Source organism: Megalops cyprinoides, chromosome 6 (genome assembly GCF_013368585.1).
Source record: "Megalops cyprinoides isolate fMegCyp1 chromosome 6, fMegCyp1.pri, whole genome shotgun sequence".
NCBI classification, from domain to species: domain Eukaryota; kingdom Metazoa; phylum Chordata; class Actinopteri; order Elopiformes; family Megalopidae; genus Megalops; species Megalops cyprinoides.
The window spans coordinates 39,082,331-39,100,797 of NC_050588.1; the positions used below are offsets into that span (position 1 = coordinate 39,082,331).

General features: G+C 44.0%; 2 protein-coding genes across 3 annotated transcripts; one reads left to right on the top strand and one right to left on the bottom strand.

Annotated features, from left to right (window-relative positions):
- Nucleotides 1-41: 41 nt before the first annotated feature.
- On the top strand, nt 42-7,255 carry errfi1a (ERBB receptor feedback inhibitor 1a). Of its 2 annotated transcripts, none has more exons than XM_036531615.1 (4): nt 42-242; nt 3,437-3,633; nt 3,807-3,886; nt 4,546-7,255. In XM_036531615.1, exons 2-4 carry the CDS (start codon nt 3,482-3,484, stop codon nt 5,574-5,576), a joined length of 1,263 nt encoding a protein of 420 aa, XP_036387508.1. In that variant the 5' UTR covers nt 42-242; nt 3,437-3,481; the 3' UTR covers nt 5,577-7,255. The 2 variants fall into 2 exon arrangements, with proteins under 2 accessions (XP_036387508.1, XP_036387509.1); XM_036531616.1 differs by lacking the exon at nt 42-242 and adding an exon at nt 296-788.
- A 515-nt stretch (nt 7,256-7,770) lies between these two features.
- LOC118779642 (mucin-3B) lies at nt 7,771-17,584 on the bottom strand. Its single transcript, XM_036531819.1, has 8 exons — nt 17,365-17,584; nt 16,919-17,043; nt 16,697-16,761; nt 16,061-16,197; nt 15,440-15,605; nt 14,649-14,788; nt 13,759-13,901; nt 7,771-7,818 (listed from the first exon to the last, which is right to left on the bottom strand). The coding sequence occupies exons 1-8, from the start codon at nt 17,582-17,584 to the stop codon at nt 7,771-7,773; spliced, it is 1,044 nt and encodes a 347-aa protein (XP_036387712.1).
- Nucleotides 17,585-18,467: the final 883 nt, after the last annotated feature.

Sequence of the window (18,467 nt, forward strand, 5' to 3'; positions counted from 1 at the left end):
CCCGCCTGCTCGCCGGAGCTTATAAAGTAGCATCGCGCTGAGCCGAGAGCGCATGAATGAGGTATCCGCAGCCAAAGACCCGAGTGTTACTGAGAGTTTTACACCTTAACGGCAAAAAGCGCGGAGTGACACAACGCTGATCGGAGCCTTCAGATACAACACTACACGAAAACAAAGGGTCGACTACAGCATGCGACAAGCCTCGGATCCTGTGCGCGCCCAGTAGATACCAGCAGGCTAAGGTGAGTGTGAGAAACTGGCTTTTCGCGAGCTGTCCCATGCGTGTCGATGACGACAGCGGAGTTCCTGATGTTATCACTCTGTAGCTCATCTATGACCGGCAGTTATCGTCTGACGTAAACTTAAAATGTACATGGTTAGGGGTTTTAAAAAATGTGGAAAAACCGCTCAAACTCTACGTATACACGTCTTTTACAGATCAAAGTAACATAAAAGGCCATGTCATAGCACCTTTCACCCTTGAAACACAAATGCGTAAATCTAGGTTGACAAGGTGTTCGTTGCACTAGCGAACAGGGAGATGACGCTGTCATAAGCGGGCTAGCCGGTATGACTCTGAGCTGAAAGGAGGGTAAACTAACGAGGACAGACGTCAACGCAGCTACACCGCGCTCTTAGTCATGGGGGAAGCGGTGATGCGCTTCTCCAAAACCCGCGATCCTGAAGATGACCATCTTCCTTCTGCAGAGGAAACGCGTTGGCTTTCTTTCATCAGCCGGGCACTTTTCATGAAAGGACTGCTCTCATTGTCACGGAATGATTCGCACGTGAGTCACCATGTGTGCGGAAATCCTTTAACAATTAGGTTAGGCTAGCAGGAATGGGAGAGGAGAGGGGCGTGCGCGATGCGCGCTGCGCGGGCGCTCGCAGCACAGGTAGAGCGGGTATGGTTGCTCGGAAACCGCCGTGGGGGTGACGGGAGCAGCTGGGTGTGTACTTTTCTTGGTCCGTTTTCAGGTGTGTTCCAACTGTGAGGTCAGCAGGTATTAGATGGGAGATCCACGCAACCGCCTCTTTTTAAAAACTAGTTTATGTCCAGTAATTTCCCTAAGTCCACGATTGCTGGTCAATGATTTACCTATAATTAAACAAGACATCCCCCGTTTTACGACGACATGGGTTTACAGCGTTTGCACAATGTTGGCATGAGCTAATTGTTTTACGGCGCAAAATCCAGATTTAACTGGAAACACAGACCTGGGAGTGAAACCCAGAGATGGAGAGAGAGACGGAGAAGGAGCTTTCACTGTAGTGCGTTCTTTTGACCATCACAGTGCTAGAGTTTGTTGTATAGTCTTATTTTAATCTTATTTTAGTTTATTTTCATTCAGAGAACCTGTGGGGACCTGAGGATTGTTGTAATCGTTTGAGTGTGAAGTGTATGTATTTATGTATGTAAATACATTTATGCCTTGCTGTGTTCTCCATGTCCTGGAGTGTCCTTCATGTCCTTCAGTCTCAGCTTACAGGCAGAGATTTGCAGGTTTTTTCCACTACAAAAGTGTTTTTGCCCAAATTGTGTTTTCATTACATTCATCACATTGCTGCCATTTAGCAGACGCTCTCATCCAGTGCAACTTGCATAGGTTACAATTTTTTACATGTTATCCATTTATAGAGCTGGATTTTTACTGAGGCAATTATGGGTAAAGTACCTTGCCCAAGGATACAGCAGCAGTGCCCCAGCAGGGAATCAAACCAGCAACCTTTTGGTTATGAGCCCTGCTCCTTACTACTGTGCTACACTGCCACCTGTTTTCCTGTTCCCTGGCCCTGAGTGTCAGTCCAATCAGCTAATGTCTCCGTTGCATCAGCTCTGGCCAACAGAGACTTCAGCCAGGCTGTGTCATTATGTTTTATCTGAGCGCACACAAGCAAACCCTCCATGATGCCTGAAAGCAGCTGTTTGTGTACATGACGTTAGTTATTTACTGGAAGAGTCCGTCGCTGGTTTCCTCTGTGTGATTAAGGCTTGCTGCATGTGAACAGGCCAGTTCTCTACGCTACAGAGGCAAATGGCAATTAAAGGCTGTGTTACAGTGGTGTCATGTGTATTATCATGTGCATCATTTGTATGGAACAGTTTGCTTGCATCAGCACTGTTGTGCAACGGGACTCGGAAGTGTAAAGTGGAAAAAGGTGGCATGACTGTGGTTTGAGCACTGCAGTGGTGCATTGACGCATCGTGTGAAGGCCTGTTTAAATTTCGGACAGTACAGTGGCTGCCATTAAATTGAAACCCTTTTTCATATGCATCCTCAGACAGCCATTGCTTACTTTCTTTAACTATAACCACCCCCTTTCTAGTGAAGACTCCTGCCCATATACAGCTTACAACGTATTGCATGAGTAAAATCCCGCATTGATTCAGAATTATTTCATTTACTGCTGTGTTAATGATTTTTTTTACTGAAACAATTAAATGTATCCACAGCAGTAGTTGAATTATTATAACTTGCAGAGTTGTGGGTGATTTATTTGTCAAAAGGGGAACAGGTTTGATATCCCTGTTATATGGTTCTGCATGTTTTAAGCTGTAGGTATGGTCCGGTCATTATTGGTGGCTGCTGAATGATGGCTCCTGGGCCGACGGAACTGTCCTTGTAGTGAATCTTGCTTATGTGGTTTATTTAACAAGACTTGCATTCAAACAGGAACAACCAGGTCAAGTGGTTGTTCCTATCACCAAGGTCTACCAGGAACAGACACAGATCTGCACAAATATTGCACAGATCTGCAGCTGTACTGAGTTGTAAACAAAACAAGAATGTATAACGCTGCGATTTTCTGTGTCATCCTTGCTCTGGACAGAGCTGGTGTGAGCAGCGTGTGTGACGCAGACTGTCTGTTGGGGTGAATAGCGTGTTACTGTGAACTGTACCTGACGGTGGCCTGTGGGGTATCACCAGGCCTCGGAGCAGAGTTTTACAGGCATGTCGTTGAAAGACGAGATCATGCTGGTCCGTGTGTGTGGTAGAAGGCTGCTGTGGTGAATGTGGTGTCAGAGAGAGAATGAAGCACAATGCAAAATAGCACACTATACTGCGCAAAAGAGTAAGAGTGAGTTATATTCAATTCTGTATTGAACAGCAGTCGAAAGGACAGGGATAAACATTACATATACAAGAAGAAAAAACCCACAATCAAAACAAAACAGCACAGTCAAATATAAGAAGCCCCTAACACTCTTTAGTATACCCCCATTAGTGAAATGTAAAAACCAAGGACTCCCCGGATAACATCACGTGTTACACAGGGAGAGGTGGAGGGAAGTGTACTGCAAGAGAGAGGCTGCTTCAGAGAGTCTCTGTAAGGAGTGTCTGTGCTGTGTGATCTCTGACATGTTAATGACTCCTGGAGTGAAGCCCTCCGTAAAGCGTGCCCTCTCCTCCTCCTCCTCCTCCTCCTGCTGCAGGTACACCAGCTGTCCCGGAGAGAGCAGAGAACCGCAGTGGCGTGAATGCGACCGGAGAGCGGCTGGAATATGTCCGCAGGAGGACTGACAGCGCAGGACCTCCCCCTGCCACCAGAGGCCGCCCTGCTGCAGGCGCACTGCTGCCAGACCACGGCCGGTGCCACGCCCTGCTGGGGCCAGCAGCCAGAGCTGGACAGGTGAGTGGGCGCTCGCCCCGTAGGCCATGTGACTCTCACCCCTGCCATCCCCGCTGCTCGCTTGCCCTGCTCTATTGTGGGCAGAATATGAATTTCAGGGGAGTTTAGTTTGTTTTTAATCTGTGTTTCTCAGCAGGCCGATCCATTCATGAGGAATTTTTTTGTCTTTTAAGCTCGTACTTCAGCCTGGAGCCCATGTCCCTGGAGCACAGTCTCAGATCTCACCAGCAGGTCCCAGCTTCAGCGTCCGAGAGTGAGTACGCTCTCATGCACATGCACAGACACGTTCACAGACACAGGCACACTCACATGCACACGCTCACACAGACAGCGAGAGGTTGTAATTATCACCCCACGAGGGTGCTATATAGTGGCCCACAGCCAGCTTGTGGCCACTGTGTGTGGCTGTAGCCCTATTATCATAACTCTCACCTTCTGCCCCACACCATCTGTAGCTCTCTGGCCGTGGTTGTGTTGGCAGCTGTAAGTTCTCATAGTGCTGGCACATACAGTAAGAGCAGGTATGCCCGCTGGGCCCCAGGCATGTCCCAATGCTGTCACGGCCCTGCTTCTGCACAGATCACTCCAACACTGATTATTCAGTGTGTGCCTACATTTCCACATATTTTGATTAGGAAGTCATGCCAACCCATGTCAGATATTAGGTATCAAAACTTTCATCCTCTTCTGTGGGAAAAAAATTGCTCCAAGAAAGAAAGCAACCCTGACTGTGATTCCAATGGAAAATATTGCTGTGTCTCGAGTGGAAGAGTAGAATTAAATACAGTTAAGATGTGAAGAGCAATTTTTTAATAAGATAATTAATTTGAATGATTCTGTCCAATCACAGCCTTCCCTCTGTCTCTGCAGTAATGATTCTGTCCAATCACAGCCTTCCTTCTGTCTCTGCAGGGCAGCTTTCTCACCCCCACCCCCCGCACAGCCCTGGAGCTCAGCGCCTGCCTCCTAAGAAGCCCCGTCCCTCCCAGCTGACCCTGTCATCCAGTCATGACCCCTCCACCCCCAGCCCGCCCGGGGACGACCAGGTGGTCCCCTCCTTCCAGCGGCTGTCCGTGTATGAACGCACACCGCCGCACACACCCCCACGCACCCCCAGCAGGAGCGGCAGGCCTCGGCCCCCCCTGCCTGGCTTTGCGGAGCTCGTCCCGGAGCGGGGTGTGGAGGACGAGGCTGATTTCTTCAGTGGTGCGGAGGAGAGCCGGCGGCTGGTGCCGGAGCTGTGCCCCAAACCGCCCGCCCTGCGCCCCAGCATCCCTGCCCGCCGCAGCTTCAGGGGCTGTGGCCAGGTCAACTACGCCTACCTTGAGAGTTTGGGTGGGGCGCGGGTCCCTGCCCAAAGCCAGGAGGAGAGGGGTGAGCAGCAGGAGCAGCGGCGGGAGGAGCGGACGGCCCCCCCGCCGAGGGAACGGGCCCCCTGCCGACTGCGCCGCTCCCACTCCGGCCCCGCCCTACGCCCGCCCCGCCCCCACCCCGCCCAGGACAAGCCGCAAGTGCCCCCCCGCGTCCCCATCCCCCCACGCACGCCCAGGCCGACCGACCCCCCCCGCCGCTGGTCCGCGGAGGTGTCCTCAGGGGGTCACGGCGGCGTGGACAGGCCCCCCAGAGTCCCCCCCCGCGAGCGGCTGGCCTCGCACCCCTGCTCCCCCAACCCAAAAAGCCTCCCCACCTACCTGAATGGGGTGATGCCTCCCACACAGAGCTTCGCCCCGGACCCCAACTACGTGAGCCGGCCACCGCAGCGGCAGCAGAGTGAGGGGTCGCCCTGCATCCTGCCCATCATGGAGCAGGGCCGGAAGGCCAGCACCACCCACTACTTCCTGCTGCCGCAGCGCCCCGCCTACCTGGACAGACTGGAGCGCTTCCTGCGGGGGGCAGAGTGCGCCTCCGACTGGGACAGGAGGCCCCAGGCCGACCTGGTGTAGAGAGACGCTCACAGGTCCGAAACTCCGAGCCTCAGGGCCTCAGAACCGCAGGCAGGAAGTTCCATGGTAGCGGCTCCTGGGCAGTAAGGTCTGAGACTCAGAACTGCAGATGTAACGCTAACGTTAACACTGCGCTAACCGCTCCTGGGCGGGCATGGCCTCAGGACCTGACCGCTACAGAGCCTCACTGCGGCTTTACCGCCATTACTGTGGGACCAGTGCTCACTGGGTGCTCGCAGGCAGGGGAAACCCCGCCCCGGCTGCTGCTTCTGCACGCTCTTACCCTCACACTGAAGGAGGATGCGCTGTGTGATGCTCGGTACCTCGTCTCCATGGTGAGAAACGTGAGCATCATTACAGACGTACCGCTGTCTGTGGGAAATGCTGTGGACTCCGAACAATAATTTTATTGTATTATTTTAATTGTAATTATTATTTTATTGCTGTTTTGGAAGGTGTCTGTGTTGCTGTTGTGCTGTGGGTGTGATGTGGTCTTGGTATGAGCTGGCCTTCTACCGCATGTCTCTGACTCCATGGTGTTCATGCTTCTAATGCAGAGTACTGTGGCTGCCCCACTGTTGGGTGTCAGTGGGGTTTTTTCTGTAGATATTGATGCATGTCTCATACTGTGAGAGAAGTCACAGAGTTAAGAGCCTTTTCTTATTATAAGCATCATTATTTATTTACATAGGAGAGTGACTTATTCCACTGACATTTTACATAAAATTTCCCTTTATACAGATATATATATATACACACACACATATATATTTATTAAAGCCGTCCAGGTTAAGCATCTTGCCGATGTGTACGATGACAGTTTTATATACTTGTGGAGGTGAAACTAGAGACCAAGACATGCAAGAATTGTATGAAGGATGTATCCATCTAAATCACAACCTTTATTTATATGTACAATGAATATGAAGATAAAGATGACTAATTTAGTTTTACTTGCTTGTTCATTGAATTCAGTTCTGAACTCGGTGAAGCGGTCTGTCTGTGTCTGTGTGTGTGGGTGAGTGTGTGTGTGCGTGCGTGCGTGTGTTGTGAGGGTAATGTATGTGTAATGTAATGCTGCATATGCTGCAACATGTATTTCCATGTATGTAGTTCCATACCTGCTGCGACATCTGGTTGAGTCAGATGTTTATGCCTTGTCTGTGATGCTTCACTTCACTGTGCTTAGAGATTTCTGAAACAAGCAATGCTGCTCCATCCACTTCACTAAAGAATATGAAGGTGTTTTTTTTAAATTATGCATTATCCTGTTGTATACATGTAAATGTGCACATTTTTTTGTGAAGCTGTTCACTTCAGTCAAACCATAACACTGAACCTGAAATGATGTCTCGCATAATACGACATTCCATCTAATATTGGAGATCTTGATTTAGATTAGTGGAGAGCATGCCATATTCACTACAAATCCAGAATTCCTTCATCTTAAACCTCTCCCAAAGCTTAGAAATTCTGAGGCTGATATTAATAGACTTTTTAGTAAAATGGCTAAATGTAAAACTTTATTCAAGCTTCTCCTGGAGTTATTTGAATGTTTACTGATTTTAAAATACAGTTAAACTGTATGTGTTACTGAACCGAGAGGTGTATGAAGACATTTTAACAGCTAAGGTATATGTAGCCGCAGGGGAGCAATGTGGCATAGTGATAAGGAACAGGACTCGTAACGCAAAAGGTTACTGGTTCAATTCCTGGGTAGCCACTGATTTCGTATTATTGGGCAAGGTACTTATCCCAGATTACCTCAGTAAATATCCAGATTTATGAATGGATAACGTAAAAATTGTGAGCTACATCCAAGCTTCTCTGTATAAGAGCATCTGCTAAGCCAAAATTGTAAAGTATTCACTATGTTTAAATTGTTTGTTTTTTTTTCCTTTCAATAGAAATGTTTACATATTCTTATTTTTTTGGCAAATTAACCTCAGTACTCTCTCTTTAGAAATGTCTGGTCTGATCTGCTAATGGTGGGACAGCAGGTAGATGGAAAACAATAAAAACACAGTGAAGAGGTTAAAGAGAAAAGAAAAATGTCACCATACTGAAAACATGGCAGCATCATGAGATGTCAGGATGCCTTCAGTGTCGTCTCCTCCACGCCTTATTATCACACTGTAATTTCATGTACCTGTTACCTCCACCACTTGATCAAACTGTAAAAATGTGTCCACGTTTAGGGGTTCATCCCGGGAGGCCCCAGCTGCACCCCATTCCTCACACACTGCACCAGAGGAGGAAAGACCCCTCAGAAGGTCAGAGGTCACAGGGCTCTTGCTGACATGGGGTGTCTGTGTGAACACTGGTGTCTTTGCTGTGTGATTAATTAAAAAGAGGACAGGTGTGGGCGGGTCTCAGTGTTGCTTTCACTGTCTCTGAAAGAATCATGGTACATCACTGTGTCAGACTCCACAATCACTGTAGTGTATGTGCGTGAAGGCAGCATTCACTTAATCTGGTCTTCTAACAGCAGAGAGACCTGCACACCTCTCTTGTTGTTAGTGAAAGCGCTGTGTGGACTGCCAGAACCAGACATGATGGAATTTAAGTCTCTGTAAACACAATTTCTGGATGATGTTCCTCCAGTCTGAAATGATCTCTCGTCTTCACTGCTAAGACGGGGGGCGGAGACTGTGCTGGTACAATGTTGTCTGCTTGTTTTTAAGCTTGCTTTAGAGAAACCGTTTACATTTTATTACTGATGTGTGTGACTTTGTGAAAGGAAACACTTTAAACCTTTTTCCATGTCTTATTACATGAAGGCAAGTTCATCTGTAATTAATTAAAATTAGATAATCTCCTGTTGTATATGCAGTAATATTGCAGTACTTGGCATTATGTTCAGTATTGGACAAGATTCCCCTTTTGTGTTGGAAAAAAGAATACTGAATACTCTGTATATTAAAGGAAAATAAAGTAACTTATTTATTATGTTTGCTGCTGTTTTTGATGTTTTATTTTGTCTTATTTTATTAGTAGAAGTGTAGATTATCCTGTACCTTGAGTTTGGAGAGTGGCCACTGTTCCACTTAGTCACCGATATGCCTCACCTGCCTTATTCAGCCAGACAAATCTGAGCAAATGTGGGTAAGGAAGTACAAAACACTCCCCGTTTCTGCTCCCTGACTGCGACCAAAGATAAAAAAGATATTAACCTCCATTGTTTTTCACTGTACAAGCCCATCCACTAACTGTGGACCCTAATCCTGGCTGTAAATCTTCAAAAAGAAAAACACAAGCCAAATCTGAAGTGTGATTTGACCCATTTTCACTGTCTTTAGTTTCACTATCTGAATTTTATGAACAACTTGGCAAACCCTGTTGCACAATGCAACACATTAATCTGCAGTTCCTTAGCCCTTATTTCCTGTCCATCAATCATCTCACTCTCAGATGAGCTGCTGTATGACAGAATGAGGGGGTGTGGCCTGTGGCCATGGTGACAGTGACACAGGTTGTCCATTTTTACCCAGCCGTAGATGTGTCCTAATTGGAGGACTGAAACAAAAGCCAAAACACTGCTTGGGAACTGAATGCATGAGACAAGGGGCTCTAGTCCTTACAGGTTAGGAGTTTAGGCAGCTCATCTCTGCTAGTTCAAAGTAACAGCCAACTCTGGACTTCAGGACAATCTACCCTTTATAGAAGAAATCTGATTTTACTGCACCTATAATTATGATCAATTTTATTCTTACTTCATTAATGAATACGTGATCCCTGAGGTCCTGCCCTCTCCTGTATGAAATACTCAACACTGTGCTCTATGAACAATGTTAAATTCCAACTGCAACCAGTTTACCTCCTGTGTGCAAATCAGCACAGTTCTGAGGACAGCTGGAGCTGACTGGGCCAGGCAAGCAGTCAAAGAACCTTCCAGTGGTGTATTTCCATGCGTGCTCTGAATAACTACACCAACCACTGCACAATCCGTGGTGCGAGATGACAACGTTTGCACACGGACAACAACACAAGAGTTACTGAACTATCTGGAAATGACAGCACAACCAAAGAACCAAAGAGAACAACCTGAATACCACTGGGTCATGGTGACCAGTAAAAAAGCAAAACTCCTGTTTAATAATTTGTAATAATTAATAAAATAATTTGTTAACAATGACTTTTGCTATTCTTCAATGCATACATTTTTCCTGTTTTATTATGTTCTTTATTCCTATTTAATCAGGGGTATGAATAAATACAGATGGCACTTTATTAATATTTTATGTAACATACAGTATTTGTTATTGTTATAATATTTATTGTTAATATTCACTGTATTACAGCAAATAGTAACCTTGTTTTCCAGTGTTTAGCTATTGCATCATTTGTTGTATTTGTCATCTTTTGACAGTGGAGCACCTTGAAATTAAATAGAAATTGAAAGCTGAGATGAAAGGCAGAGTCAGTAATGCTGTGTACTGCCACAAGCAGGTCTGTGCTTTTTCTGTGCTGCTGTTTCTGTCTGATAAGCAATCAATGCCTTAGATGGGTGTTGCTGGACTTGCCCACAGATCTCCTAGGCATTGGAGCCGGTCTGTGCACACAGTGTGTGTGTGTGTGTGTGTGTGTGTGTGTGTGTGTGTGAGAGAGAGAGAGAGAGAGAGAGAGATAGCAGGGGAGAGATAATCTGCAGAGGAGGGACACAGAGAGATGAGGGCACTCATTCACTTTAAAGAAGAGAGGAATGCTGGTTTCAGAAATCAGAGCTCAGATCGCCCCCTACATGAGGGCGGGAAAACCAGCTTCCTGTTGGCCCAGTGCATCGTGGGTCTGATATTGTAATAACACCCCCCCCCCACACACACACACACACACACACACACAAATGCAATTTAAAATAGCAATGGACCACACACCTTTGGTTTGGTTTCCTCGGCACCTACGGCAACCTGAGATTAGCACACATGGAAACCTTTGATTTGTAAAGGCTATATGTATGCAGAGTGTACTGTTCAGTAGCAGTCTTAGATGTACTCAGTAGTCACACTATATGGATGTACATTAGTATTGTACTAGTGATTGACAATCCCAGCACAACAGGACTGGAAGACTCATAAAGCTGTCTATGAAGGATGAACAAAACTTTTAAGATAATTAGACAGTAGTCTTACTGAACTGAAACAAAGACAGGTATTAAACTGGTAACAGAACTGGCAGAGTGCTCAGGTGTCATTGTCCATCCATCACCTGTACAAAGGTCTACAAGGTGTAAAGCAGGACTTAAAGGATGCGCTGCAGTAAGATCACCCCTATTAAGAAAGGGGAACAAAGGATTTACGTTTTGCCCCTCCTGGAACATAAAAATGGCGACCTGGAGATTGACATTTAGAAGCGTGCACATCTAAGGCACAAGTGGTAGGCTCCCACGAGGGGAGAGTACAGCATCAGAGAGGCGTCTCACAGGGGAAGACAAATCTCCTCTATTAAAGATGGTATGTATTCTGGTCTCTGCCTCACCTTGGCAACAGGTTGCTGACCCGTTTCTAACTGATTCCATCTTACTGTTGTTACCGCGGTGTTAGCATTTTCACTATATTTCACTATCTGTAAAATTGCGCTTTAACAAATGCATTTGATTTTATTTGTTAAGGTGGAAACTCCAGAAGGTGGAAGCCATGCAACGGTTGTGGCCTCGCTAATACTAGCTAACAGCAGAACTGTGTATGTCAAAAGAAGCGGTAATACTGCTTATATGTAAACAATCTCCTTGTAGCAGATTTGAACGGCAACCGGATCACGGATTACCGCAGTTGCAGTTTTAGCCTTGCGTCCATTTTCATTTCGAATGTCCTTGCACTATTGGGGAAAGCGCAGCACAGAGCCAGTTAAAGGATACTTTAGTAAATTGTTTTTCAAATGATGTGACATGGTGGTTGGTGTACACAAACCGCCAACAAACCTCCAAATAGTCCACGAACTATCCATAGTTTGGGAACTGAATTTACTTGCCGCGCTGCCGTGACACATGCGCATTACCTCAAAGAACCATGCCAAACGAGGACCCGAATGAAAGGTTGCAATATCTATTTGATATTCGTTATGATATATAAGTCCTGTGTGGTGAAAATATGTGGAGACTGCGTTGAAAACGAATAATTCAATTTGGAGATAAATTTGCCAGAAAACCGACGGTGCCATACGGGGTCAGAATGTGTTGATGCACAGTACGGCTGCTCACTACTCATCTGGAAAGGTCAAGGAGGAAGTCTGATCTGCGACAGGTGTTCAGAGCAGGTAAACTCCGGACATTCTAGGATAGAATTATTATAATTTATAATATAATATATTATAATTACTCTGTCGTTAATTACTGCTGCCTATCGAACTCAAATGTCTTAAAGTACATTGTACAACTTTAAGTCTCTCTCTAATTCTATCTGCCCAGTGCCGGCCAGAAGCAGATGGGCTCCCCTCTGAGCCGGGTTCTGCTCAAGGTTTTTCCTCTTAATTGGGGAGTTTTTCCTTGCCACTGTTGCCTTAGTCTTGCTCTCAGGGGGTCTCAGGCCTGGGAACAATGTAAAGCTACTTTTTGACAACTTGTGTTGTAAAAAGCGCTGTACAAATAAAATTGAATTGAATTGAATTGAAACTTCAGCCCATTCTAAACCCGTGTGGATAAACACCATCGACAGAATGTAAGAAAAATATGCCACCTGTGCAGTCCACACTTGCAGGAGCAGGTAATTACAGTGGTTTCTTATAAAGGAAAATCATCTTGAAAGTCATTATTACCCGGATGTAAACAAGGAAACGAGAATAGGTCTAAGACACGGGTTAGCCTTTTTTAAAGAACACAATCAAATTTCCTTGGACAGTTAAAGCTAATGATTTCACTTTCTGAAATAACTACCCGATCTTCTCCTGGCGACGCAAGGCAGATTACTAAGGCGGTGCAATATTTTCAATGTACTGCAGTTGACGTTTTTTGAAACCCCCTTACTAAATGTAGATAAGTTAGGATGTATTCCGTAAATTTACTATGAAGGCCGCTCAAATGGACTTGATATTTCTGAACATTTCTAAGCAGAGGTTCTTTTATCATAGACACTTTACACCCAAGCAACAAACTTGGGCAATAATTTGTGAAATCATGACCTCTGTTGGTCGCGGAGGGAAGAGTTTTTAATTTCACGAAATTGCAAGGTTATTATTAAAATCATTATTAAAAGCAATGTAATCTGTTCCAGCTAACATTGTTTTTTTTTTTTTTTTGCAATCACAGCATAACTGGTGGCCATCACTGTCCATGCAATGAACACGTTTCATATAGCCGCCTGTATCGGAATATTTCAACTTAAATAATAATAAAAAAGTAAACCATATAACATTAGGTCAACAACATTTCATTCCATTTGTAAAAAAAAATGTATGTATAATAAATGTAAACATTTAAAACAGTGCTCTTAGACTTTTAGACAATAGATAAATATACAACAGGCATGTAAAATTAGATGCAAAAATATTCTCAGAAGTTTACAAAACTGGCATTTACTTTGCTGTCCCATTTAGTGCATTGCATGAAGATAAAATCAATGATTAAAAGTAATTACGATTAATGTTTACAAATGAATTCTGTAATTATGCAATGTCCAATGATGTCGTCATTGTTAGTTGTACCACAACCATGAGAAAGAGGGCGCTCTTGTGACATAGTAAAGTGCTTATACAGCAACACAGTGCTGACACAATAAATACAGGTAATTAAGGCTTTTACATTAAAATAACGGACAGAGAAGAAATAATCGCCACATTCCTTTCATGCTGTAGTAGGCAAAGGACCCTCGCAGAACAGTATTGATGTCCACGTCTGTAAAAACACTTGATATCGAAGGACTTAATGATATTGATCACTCGATGACGTCAACACCTCCGGCCGTTTGATCCTCATCTGACCCAAGATGAAACAAAAAAAAAAATCAGTTAAACTTCTTTTTTTTTTTACCTTCAGTGAATCAAAATAAATGATTGAGGTTTTGCCATGCCCATTGGATTCCAAATCAAACAACGTACACTAGAAATAACCCAGTCACCAGTTAACGTGTTCCGGATCACTCAGATCTGGGATTCAGACAGAACTATACAGAACCATTCCGCGTTATTACATAAAACGTCAATGTGCGGCTAAGGAAATAAGGGAATTCCTGTGCTCTGATGGGACACCTACGTTTGATGGTGTGTAAGCGTCGTCTGGGAGAGGTCTGAAAACTCCCGAGGGGGTCTCATTGGCAAAGGTGAGGTTGTTGCCCAGGTTGTACCCCCCAGCTTTCCCGGGCAATCCTGCGGGGCCTGCGGCTCTGCCAATCAGGTCTGAAAGCAACATGGCACGTCAGCTCAAGCTGTCCTTCCTAACGATCAAGTAATACAGTAAGTTATCTCATCTGAAATCTTATTATGGTTATTCATTATTATTATTATTATTACGTAACCCGCTGGGTCACTGCACTTCTACCCTGGGGCAAGGTACAATTGCCTCAGTAAGTATCCAGCTGTATAAATGGATACAACTGTAACCTCTCTGAGTCGATCTGGATGAGAATTTTTGGTAAATGACAATAATAACAAACACCATTACCATCATCATCATCATCATCATCTTCATAACAGACATACCCGTGTTTGCAAAGTTGAAAAAGTCCTCTCCAAGTGACACCAGTCTTCTTCTGTTCGGTTTATGGCCGCTCCTGAGGGTTGAATCAAAACATTCACGAAGCACAACGTAAAGACATGAAACTGTGTTTTTGTCAGGACAAATTAATTCCGTTTATCTTTACTGCGGTTAACTGTGTTACACTTCGTTTTTGGTCTGAAGCTACAAAATAGAGAGGAATGACCTGGTCCACGGCTTCTCTGTGATTTTAGTTGCATTTCCCTTTGCTGTCTGTGCTTGTATATGCTTTACTTTTACAATCTGTCATTGCATGTACAGCACTTCCCATTTTGATCCCGTGATTGGTTGTGTTTCATGAACTTTTATCATTGCAACAGAGATGTGTGTATACTGCGTGTATGTAGGGTCCTAAACACACCGTCGTTCCTCTCTCCTCCTCCACAGACCGACAACGACCACAACGAGAGCGGTGAGGAAGAGCAGTCCGGCTGCAAGCACGCCGAAGAGCACGCCGTAGAAGCCGGGGCCGCGACGGAACAGCTCGCACTGCGGGCCGTAGTACTGCTCCAGCGGAGACTCGTCGCACCTTCGCATGAAAAGAGGAACGGCATCAGCAGGTGCACTGATTATCACTAGGGGGCGCTATTCACACAAAGTACCAGGGTCGAAGCTGGTGTGACTCGCTGGAAAAAGTTTTGCATCTAATATTTGTGCCATATGTTACACAAACCTTTTAAAGCACAAAAATGTTACAAGTGTACACAAGGTGTAAGGTATAATGTATATATTATATGTAAGGAAATAATATAGTTTAATAGACATGTATACTATACATATGATACGTATAATTGATAGATGTAAAGTTTTTTTTATTGAAAAAGATATTTACAATATTATTTTTAAATATGATTATAGAAGACTGTAGAAACTTCCAGATAAATGTTTCAACTGGGTACATTTTAAAAGCCAGTCTGGTCAAGTTTTGTATCAAATCTGGTTTCATAAATCACAGTATAACTAAAATACAGGAAATTATTAGTAATCTGTTGTCTGATACAATGCTAGATACACCCTATGTACAAATGTATCCTTATCCTTATCCATATAATAACAACTTTTCTAAAAGTACAAATGTAGAAATGCTTGGAAGGCCAAGATGCGATTTTGACTTAGTTGAGATTGTGGGGGAAAAAAAACGGCTGGACATAAATAGGAGAAAGGAAACGCCTGTCCTTACCTGCATGTGGGTCCAGACTGTATGTTAAAGCACTGTCCGTGCTGGTGGCAGTAGTCTGGGTTTGTCACACAGGGTCCCACACATTCCCACTTCCCGTCAATCACCATCTGGGTATAGTTGGCAAAGCCCAGGCGGCAGGAGATGAAGGGCTGCAGGTCTGATATAGCTGCAGAAAAACCACACAGCATCTCACAGCGTTAACCTAAGGCTCTGCAGAAGGAGAGGCCAAGCGACGTCTTAACGCTTCAGCCATCTTTCAGTACGTTGGAACGTGTTTTTAAAAGCTGAGAGTGTGTATCAAAGGGCTCATTATGGTGTATTTGTATTCCACAAAGAGCATTTGAATGATATTGTTTACATTCACATTGTTGTCATTGACAAAATGTTCTTATCTGTGACTTAAAAAGAAGGAGCAGCTTACAAACAGCATCTAGTATACCGGCAGGAAGGACTGTGCATACGGACACACTTAGATATAATTTAGCTCTGATTATGTCTTTGTGTTTCTTTTCTTTCATAAAATCTGAGGCATTTTGTCTTTACTGCTATACTTACTTTTTATTTCTGTAGATTGAGGATTGACAGTTACATTCTGAATTGGTACATTTCCAAGGGCTTCACTCAAGTTTCTGAGGTTCTCTGTGTTGTTAAAAATTGCTGTTAACACAGACGGCAGGTCATTGTTGACGAAGGAAATTTGTGATTCGCTGTTAGAATAGCTGTACTGTGCCACGCTGTCGGCAATGATACTTCCATTCCTGCAAGGAGAAAAATGTTTAATCAAGTTAGGTATAGAAATGTGAAAATGTAAACATGCACTTGTTCAAATCTCCCCTCCACACCATGCATAGATATGCATGCAGGCACGCAAGCATGTATGTACACATGCACGCATGTGCGTGCGCACACACACAGGAGATGCAAAATGCACTGCAGTTAATAATGAATTAAAGCAAGTAGTTGTCAGCAGGACAGAATTTCTAGAAAATGGACACACATATGACATTAGTGCAGTGTAGCTTTAGCTTGTGTTCTGGCCATTAGAAGAGAGGAAGAGGTTCCTGATTCCATGATGACATCATAGACCAGTGCCAAGAAGTTTGGGGGTGGGGAGCAGAGGGGCTGACATCATGCAAGATTTGTAGAGGTTTATGTAACTGCACTGGAGGTGTATTAAAACTACTCTCCAAAATGCTCTATGATAGTTCCTAAATTAAATGAAAATATTGGGATTTATTGACAGTCATTAAATCTTACCTAAGAGCTATGATTTTCACCCCTTTAAAATTTTGTGAGTCGGCTTTTTTACAGAGAGTCTCCAGCTGCAAAATAACAAAATAAAGAAAATATTCAGATGGCAAAATAACTGAAGAAACATAGAGGGCATGACATTACTCCTCTGGCAGATAGAAGATACTCATCGGGTTATGAACTTATTTAGACAATTTACATAAAACATTTGAAATTAAATGCTCCTACCTGCTGTGTTAAGGTATTGATAAAATTTTTTGATTGGGTGGAGTTGATATTTTCAAATTCAGGGATAAAATTCTTCATGATTCTCAGTGAGATGTTTACTCTTCTAGTTGGCACTGTTTCGCTATCTGAAGAAAAAAAAACCCAAGGAATTATGGCATGGAAAATGAAGATTCACATGATTTAACACTGAGACTGTTATTGGTGCACTTATACAGTTCAGAATCCTTGAATCAGATATATAGATGGGTAGCAACACCATTTGATTGCACATCCTCATGTAATTTCTCTCAGGAAATTATTACAGTGAATGAAATAAATTGTGAGCTGCAGGACAAATCAATGCCCTAACCTTGCACCTGACTCCTTTCATTTAGCAGATCACATGTTCACCATACTTTGCTATAATTTCATAACCAAGCAAAAAAAAATAGCGTGATGCACCTTACCAATGTTTATAGGCGTGTTGTCGTTCCCGAATATGCAGGAATCTCCGAATGTTAAGTTTGAACATTTGCACTGGCAGCTGCTAGAGGTTTCGTTGAAAAAGCAAGGATACCCATTGCAGTGGCACTGATCCTCAGAACACGAGGGTGTTGAGTTCGCTGTGGAGGTGAAGTGAGTCGTCAGTGTTGTGATGTTGGTGGTCTCTCCCTTTGCAGAGGTCATGGTGGAAGAGGACTGGGTTGACATAAGAGCTGATGAATGTGGTGAAGTCACTCTAGAGGTCAAATGTGTGGAGGATGTTGAACGAAGCACACCAGTTGAAGTGACTTTTCCTGTTTGTGTTCGGTGCTCGGTTGGCTGACCACTCATTTGTGTGGAGAAATTTCTGAGATTTTCAGTTGAAGATATAATTTCTGTGGTTTTCTGTGTAATTGAGCTTGAGGTTGAATTTGTGGATGGTGGTGAGTGAAGCTCTTTTGTTGTTGACAAGACTGTAGTTAGTGACTGGTGTTTTGTGGATTGTTCAGTTACATGTGTGGAAGAAGGACTTTTAGTAGTGAGAGAAGAAGTTGTTTCTTCAGTTGAAGGTGGCATTGGAGGTTTTGGGGTTATGGTAGACGATGAGGCTGGTGATGATTTAGGAGGTAGTCCTTCTGTTGTTTTTGCAGAATTTCCTGTTGATTGTTGATTTGTTGTCATTTGTGTCGAAGACTTTTCTTGAATTTGGGATGGAGTGGAAAATATTGTTTCCGTAGTGGAAGATGACATTTCTGGTTGCGTAGCTGTTTCGGATGACAACTCTGGAAATTGTGTTGATTGAGGTCCTTCTGGTGTTAAACCTTCTGTTGATTGGATCGGAACTTCTGTTGATATTTCATTCATGTTGGTAGAAGATTGTTCCTCAGCCCTAGTTCTGGTAGAAGACATTATTTCTGTGGTGGAAGATTGTATTTCTGGTTGCGTAGTGCTTTCGGATGACAACTCTGGAAATAGTGTTGACTGAGGTCCTTCTTGTGTTAAACCTTCTGTTGATTGGATCGGAACTTCTGTTGATATTTCATTCATGTGGGTAGATGATTGTTCCCTAGTTCTAGTAGAAGACATT